This window comes from Parasteatoda tepidariorum, chromosome 8 (genome assembly GCF_043381705.1).
Source record: "Parasteatoda tepidariorum isolate YZ-2023 chromosome 8, CAS_Ptep_4.0, whole genome shotgun sequence".
Classification (NCBI taxonomy): domain Eukaryota; kingdom Metazoa; phylum Arthropoda; class Arachnida; order Araneae; family Theridiidae; genus Parasteatoda; species Parasteatoda tepidariorum.
In genome coordinates, this window is record NC_092211.1 from 83183150 (window position 1) to 83191254 (window position 8105).

General features: G+C 27.8%; 1 protein-coding gene across 1 annotated transcript; it reads left to right on the forward strand.

Moving 5' to 3' along the window:
* The first annotated feature begins 28 nt into the window (after nt 1-28).
* Nucleotides 29-7791, forward strand: LOC107455897 (zinc finger SWIM domain-containing protein 1). Its single transcript, XM_043044343.2, has 4 exons — nt 29-1809; nt 2675-2925; nt 3950-4192; nt 7245-7791. The coding sequence occupies exons 1-4, from the start codon at nt 207-209 to the stop codon at nt 7377-7379; spliced, it is 2232 nt and encodes a 743-aa protein (XP_042900277.1). The 5' UTR covers nt 29-206; the 3' UTR covers nt 7380-7791.
* Nucleotides 7792-8105: the final 314 nt, after the last annotated feature.

Sequence of the window (8105 nt, forward strand, 5' to 3'; positions counted from 1 at the left end):
AAATGGTACACCCTTACGTTTAAAAAGACAGAAATAGACAGCCAAAACCGTAGACATTGACAGATTTAAAAAGGCCCCGCCAGTCAAAAATAATAAATTGTAATAATATTTTAAAATAATTACATATTTTAAGTATGTCGAGGTACATTTTATTATAAAGACTTTTTTCTTATGACTGTTATTTGTCTCAAGTATTGTTTTGTAAAATGGAAAAGATTAAAAATTTAATTGAGTTAGAAAATGATTTTAGCGGAAAAGAAGGAGCGTTTTCATTTGATGTTTTTGTTAAATACCTAGAAAATAAATATGGAGTAGTATCTGAGTGCATAAAAGATTCCAATAATGATATGAAATGCATATACTGTCAAGATTCATTTATGAAGGATGTTTTTAACTTTTTTCCTGACCGACTTTGCATTGATGTTACTCATTGTATGGTAGCTGATATTTTTATGTACATCTTTCTTTGCGAAGATTCAAACGGACGAAATGAAATAGTAGCTGTTGGTTTTTCAACAAGTGATAATTCTGAATCCTTTTTATGGCTTTTGAACACGTTTAAGAAGCATAATCCTAATTGGCGTAAAACGAAAATATTGACTCTTGATCCTGAAATAAAGTATAAAGATGTAGTTAGAACTGTATTTCCAACTCCGTATGCCATAATATGTTTTCATCATGCTCTCAAATCGTTTAACAAAGGTGTAGAATCAATTAGAATTCAAAACATGATTCCCAATGATCAAATTAAATGTGCTGTGGATTTATTTAAAAGTATGTACAACTCAATTAGTCATGCTGAGTATGAGATGTATTATCAACAATACATTATGTTGCATAGTTGTTTAGTATTTTATTTTCAAGAAGTGTGGCTGCCTTTACAGCCATTATGGCGAATTGGACTAGATTTTTTTCATGAAAATTTATTTAGCTCTCTGAATTATCATTTAGAAATTTTAGACAATTCAATAAAAGTAATATTTGTCTCAGAAGAGAGCTTGGCGAAGTTCATTGAAAAATTGTTTGTTATACTGTCGATTAAAAGGAAAGAAAAATCTAGCTTGAATTTGCTCACAAATCCTTTATTTTATTCTCGATTTTCTACCGAGTACCAAATTTCCAGAGTACTAACCCCATATGCTGCCAGGTTTGTTATTGATCAATACGGCTTATCTTCTGAAATACATATGGATTGTAGCATTTTATCTGACAGTTATTTTTTTGATAGCTTAGGCACGTCAGTTAATGCTACTGTATCAATGTGCCAATGCAATTTTTTCCTGTATTTTTTTTTGCCTTGCCGACACATTTTTGCAGTGAGGAAAACACTGAGTCTTTGTGCCTTTGATGAAAATTTAGCAGATTCTGTTTGGATTATGAAATACTACCAGTCTTCTCTTTTGTCAATTCAAACTACATTGAATGGGATTAATAATTTTGTTTCAAATGATTTAAAGCATTTGTTTGTACAAAATTTATTAGAAATTTCCTTACTATCTTTTTACGAAGATTCTCAGATATCAGAGTCTCGTGCAGAATTATTGAATGAACTCGTGAAAAATTGGGCAAATAATAAAGATGTTTCCATTCAGTTTGAGGGTGTGGAATTAGTTTTGCCTGAAAATAATCGAGACAATTTTTTAATGGATCATATTTCTCAAAAGTTTAAAACTGAAGAAGAGTTTAATTCTTTTCCTACTCAATTAAATAAACCTGTCTCTGTATTAAAAAGAACCCCCGTTTCTTCAAAATCATTCAAAGTTGAATATGCAAATCCAGATTTTGGTGGTTCGAGTGAGAGTTCTTTTTGTAAGTATAGAATAAATTTCAACAATTTCTGCAATTATTATATGTGGTATTAGAATGGAAACTTTTGTGTTTATTATTAATCCATTTTCAATTTTATTAGCAAATCTACAATAAATTACGTTGTATATTGTTAAAATATAAATAATTTATTAAATTTTATCGATCCATCTTGGTTGAAAAATGTTAAGCCATATGGATAAATATTTTGCATGTGCAAAACCAGATATAAATGACTAGTTTGAATTCAATAAATGAATTTAATCAATAAATGTTAAAGAATATCAGGCAAATGTTTAATGCTGATAATTTTTATTGTGGCAAAAATTTTTCTCTTGATTGTAAATTACAGTAAAAAAATTTATTTTTCCTGAGTTACATTTTGAAACAAAAGAAGAAAAAAGAGTTTTTAAACTTGTGTTAAAATATATTATCAATAAAATAAATTTAGTCCAGAAAATTAAATGTATGAAACCTAAAATAGTTTTTAAATTTAAAAGCAAATAACTTGGTAAAAGAGTTTCTGTTGTGATATTATTTCTGTTCATTAATATCTGTTCTTTTGTACATAATATTTTAATGACCTATAATTGGTTTAATAATAGCCACAAAATACTACTTGATATAATAATGTAAAATGTAATTTAATCACTAATTCAAATTCTTTTGCATTAACTATTTTAATTTCTTTATAAGTCATTTTAAAAATAATAATAAAAAAAAAAACTTTGAATTTCAAGGCATTAAGAATTATTATCTTATCTCTTAGTTATGATCATTTCAGTTTGATAATTTAAAGTATTATCTACTGTTTTTAGAATTCTTTTGTTTCTTCTTGTAATGAAGATTTATTGCATTGTTTCCATAGCTGCATTTTGTGAAAAGGAACTCAAACAAAAGAAATGGAATTTCAAAAGCAAAGTTTTAGATGGACCTCACATAAATTATGCCTATTTATGTCGAATCATCTGCGATAGTAAGGAGAGTATTATAGACTGGTTGAGACAAATGGAATTAATTTGTACTAGTATGTTATGTCCTACTTGTGGCTGTGCAATGACTCTCAAATTAGTTCCCCGACTATCTGATGGAGCTGTATGGGTTTGCTCTAATGATATGGTAAGTTACGCCATAGACTAATTTTACAGTTAATTTCAAATACTTTTGGATAGTGATGTCGATTGCAAATTTGTAGTTTATCTCTTGTAGATAAAAATGATATGTATGGTTTATAATCATTTCAAAATTAATTAGGTGTTCCTTAAAAATGATATTAATCAAAGAAAAAAAAATCTAAGCAAATTAATGAGATTTATGTAAGCAATAGTTGTTTTGTAAAATATTACTTACATAAAATTTGTTAAACAGTTTTAGGCACCTTAATATAATTATAAAATGTAAAAGTTTTTATTAAAAAAAATATTTGATGAATATTTTATAAAGCACCAAAAGCTGTTTTAAATAAGTTAATTTAGCAATCCTAATTTGTACTTCATTAAATTCTAGCTGTCCCAATTTTTATGTATTAAAAATAAGTTTTAAGATCATGGCCACAGGAAAAATAATATTTTTAAAAACTTATGTCAATGTTAGTTTTCTAGAATAATTTGAAGACCATATTTATAAAAGATTGCCCATTTTAAAATATGTAATCCATTTCCACAATTTGTTGATATTTGATACTTATCATTATCTATAAAAGCATTACAGGCAATTTTAAAATGTTTAAACAATTGTAAAAAGTTAAGGATTGAAATTTATAGTAAGTATTTGACAAAAAGTTTTGAAACTATCAAAAATTATCCTAAAATTATCCTAAATCCCTATTAGAAGAAATGGAATTTAAAAGAAGGCAATGACTCACTCTGTCTAACCAAATATGTTGATGTTGGTGAACTATAAACATATATTTATCATAATTTGTTTGCTTTTTGCTGTTTCTTAAAGAAGCATTTAATTTATAAGCTTTAAAAAGGCTTTTTGGTGAAATAAAATTACCTATATCTTAACTTTGATAGGTTACATAAGATCTGACTGTATGTTAATTATCGTTCTGTTTACTCAAATGTGATAAATTTAGATACTTGTTCTCATTCAAAATTTTTTAGGATTGTTATGATTTGATTGTTGATTATGATTTCAGGAAAAGAAACAAAATTGTTCTCGAAGGTGCTCAGTCCGAAGAGGCTCTTGGTTTGAGCTAACTAATATGAGTTTTGAACAGATACTTACATTTTGCTATATGTGGATTAACAGCTACAGCCAGGGGCAAATTATATCGGAAACTGGAATATCTACTGCTACTTACATCTCATGGAATAAGCTTAACAGGAGAGTTTGTGAAGAATACCTTACGGAAAATACAAGTTATTCATCCACAACAAAGGTAATTTAATTTTTTTAATAAAAGAAGATTGAAATGATAACATGAACCTTTTTTCTTCTTCAAACAGATGATTTTGATTAAATATTGTTCAGTTGAAAAAAATGTGAATTTTTATTATTCTACAATGCTGTACTCTTTCAAATCTTAAATCAATATTCTTATAGTTTTAACAGAAATAATAATAATCTAAAGATCTTAGGAGTTTCCCTTTATTAGGTAATTATGTGTCTCATAATTGAGAGTTCCCTTCTGATCGTTTCAATTTTCATTATGTCGCTTTGACCTTTTACACCAGGTTTAATATGTTGCATAATCAAAATTAAGAAAAGAAACAGTTTAATTAATAAAAATTTGTTAAAACAACATTTTCTTACAAGGCATTTGCCTGTCGTCATTACATCTTTTAATAAGTAGTGCATGGCCTAATTATAATGACCCAGCATTTAATGAGATTCTGAATTTAACCCGGAAAATTTAGCCTTTTGTTTGTTACAGTATTATAAATGCATTAGAGAAATGAGAGTATAATTTTTGAAATAATAAGAATATCAAAGTAAAGCATTGTCATAACAAGCCATTATAAGCTATGGGGGTTCATGAAAGTCTACAATTTTGTGACCAACACCATGATTGTTACGTTGGAGTCAGTATTACACACAAGCTGTCTGTACACCCCAGTACCCATCCATCTGAAACTGAGTTGGCTTCAAGTCGCCTCTAAGAATCAGAATTGATTTTAACCACAAGGATAACTCAATGCCTTTACCCACTGAATCATTGCGATTTATAATATTACAATTATGTATTTTTTAATTAAAATTTTATAACCGGTGTTGAGCAGCTGGCCCAATTTTGAGTTTACAACTATCACTGTTCAACTCTGTTGCCTTGTAATTTTGAACCCAATCCAGAAGACAAGGGAGCTCCTGGATCAAGCTAGCTTTTTTAGAACACTTTTTGGTGAAATTAACCTACATTTGCGTTACATGGAGAAGAAAGCTATGAAAACTTTCCATGGTTAGCCGGATGCCGAGGAGATTCTAACCCATGATACAGATACTATTAAGGAATTAAGGATAAGCTCTGTAGTCAGTGTGAGCCAGGAGCAGAATTTATACCAACCAGCCACAGCTGGATTAGAATCTGAGTCACCTCATTGGGAAGTGAATACTTAATCTAAACCATCCACAACTCATTAATTATGTATTCAAAGTAGTGACGTCTCCTTTTTTTGTGCTTTTGTTTTTAAGATTTTATAAACTGAAATATTTTTAACACAGACATGCTTCAATGCCAGTGAAATGTAACAGTTTGGAGGTATGCTGTGTATGCCTCCTAGTCACAGCACATACATCCTTTGATTTTATTATCTTGAGTCAGGGTTGGCAAGGTTTAGGACAGATATGGATTAATCCACGGTTTAAACCGTCCTGTCCAAAACTGTCTTAAACTGTCCAAAACCCTTTTAATCAAATTATGTCACAATTTTATCTGAACAATATTTAAGAGGTAAAATAAACATAGAACTGATAACGTAATGATAATTAAATATAATAGAGAATATTTGTTTTCAAAAGTATAATGTTTTATTAATATTGTTTGACTCTTCAATTTAAACAAAGGAAGATGGATCCGTAATCAAGTTCAATTGGTCCTCTCATTCAGTAGTACATAACTGAAGTTTGGCCTTGCCATACAGGTTAAAATATTAGAAACTAAGTCATAAACAGGTTTATTTATCTATAATACTATTCAAGAATACTTTTATTTCATTCATGTTCAATTCTTTTAGCATAGTGGTGATACATCACCAGTGTCAGTAACTGAAACTGATGTTATGCCCTTCAAAATTGTTAATACATTTTTCAGTTATCTTGTATTTTCAACTTAAACTAATATATTTATATTTAAAAACAATTTTTTTAAAATAGATGTATTTTTTATCATCCTGTGATGCAGAAATTATAAAATTTTTTTAAAAAAATATGAAAGGTTAATTTTTGAACAAATTTAGTATTTTTTTAAGAAAAATTATTATTTTTTAATACTGCCATATTTGTCCTTATGCAAAAATATTATTTATCAGTATTAAAAGCATATTTATATTTAAAGGATTAGGTATTCACTTTTGTTGTTCAATGAATTGTGGAGCTTCAAAAATTATAAACCTTTTCCTATTATATTATATTATTTTCTTTTAATAAGTTTAGTAAATTGTATAAAAAATATCAAATATTTATTGATACATGTAATTATTATGTGTACAATGGTTACACCTATAGAATTTTTACCTTTTACCAAAGTTCAAGGTTTTGGACACTTTAAGACAGTTTTACCCAGTTTAGGACAGTTTTACCCAGTTTAAGACAGTAAAACCTACGTGTCCTGTCCAAAACCAGTTTAGGACGTCCAAAACCTCAACCCTGTCTTGAGTACTTAACTGTATTTGATACTGTACCTACTCTCTCTCTATCACTTTTGTACTATTAAACTCAATATTTACCAACCACAAAAAAACATAATTGTTGAATAAGTAGTGTCAAAACAAGGTTGGCAATTTTTTGACATTGCATCTGTTTTTAAACAGTTTTAATTATGTATTGATAAAGCCATCACATCAAAAACTATGACAATTATTTTTAATACAAATATTGCTATCCATATTTTTATTTTTAAAACTATCACTGAAAAAAGTATCTTTAAAACTGAAATTTCATGCTTTGCTGTAACTCCTTTTCTAAAACAACTGCAAATAAATTCTGTTATTTTGAAGGAAAAAATATATTTTTGAGCTTATTCATGTCCATAAGATTATTTGAATTTCCAGAAATATCTTGGAAATATTGATTTGTGTAGTAGATAGGCAATGCTCTGAGTTATAATTTATTTTTTGAATTTAACTTTGAAAGCAGTAATTTTTCATTTAATTGTAAATTTTTTAATTTAATTGTAATGTTCAAAAGTAAAAATTCTCTAAGTTCTTTGACATTTTGATATTAATTGTTGTTTATGTAAAGATCTTGAAAGTATTCTAATTTTTCTCTGGTTTCAGATGGATTCAAGTGGTTATGCTCAAGTATTAGATGCATGGCTAGAAAAACGAGCTAATGAAGACACATTTTTAAAATTTTTGCAAGATGCAAATGCAATGCATAGAAAAGATTCTGCAAAGCACTCTGTGTGGTGAAGTAAAAATAATTAGCTTTTCTTATTATAAGACTTGAAAGTTTTGACGAAAATTGACATTTTTAAAACTGGCAGGTTTAATTTGTTACTAAACCTTTATATGTTAAATAGTTGAGGTAGTTAAAATGCTACAGGTTTGGCAAGTTTTTTTTTCTTATACTTATGTTTAATTTAACTTCATGAGAATTTAATTATGTTGTGCAGTAAATTAGTTTTTTTTTTAAAATTTAATTTGCTAAGATGCATATTTACAATTATTTATCTAGTCTTGAAAGAGCTTATTTTTGTTATATCTGTCATATTTATTTGCTCTAAATAAGTTTTTGTGAGCTTTCTTTTGTTTTAAAGATATATATTTATCTATTATGTTATTTCAATTTAATAAAGTTTTATTAGTTGGTTATTATTATAAATATGTTGTATTTGTTAAATATGTAGTATGTGTTGAAAAGCACTGGTATAGGTACACTTGAGTAGTTTATTTAACACGAAGCTGATTCTGCTGTAGTTACCCCAATACAATTACAAATCAGACAATTGACCACATGCCTAAGACCAGCAATCAGTTTTTGCATAAGAAATGACATATTTGGATCCACGACAAATTAAAAAAAAAATTTATATATACCATGTTTTTTTTTCATCAATTGCTTAGACACTAGCTGCTTTTTGATGAGCTAACAAATCAAGTAAAACCCATTTGAAGTAATACAAGTCATTGTGCGTC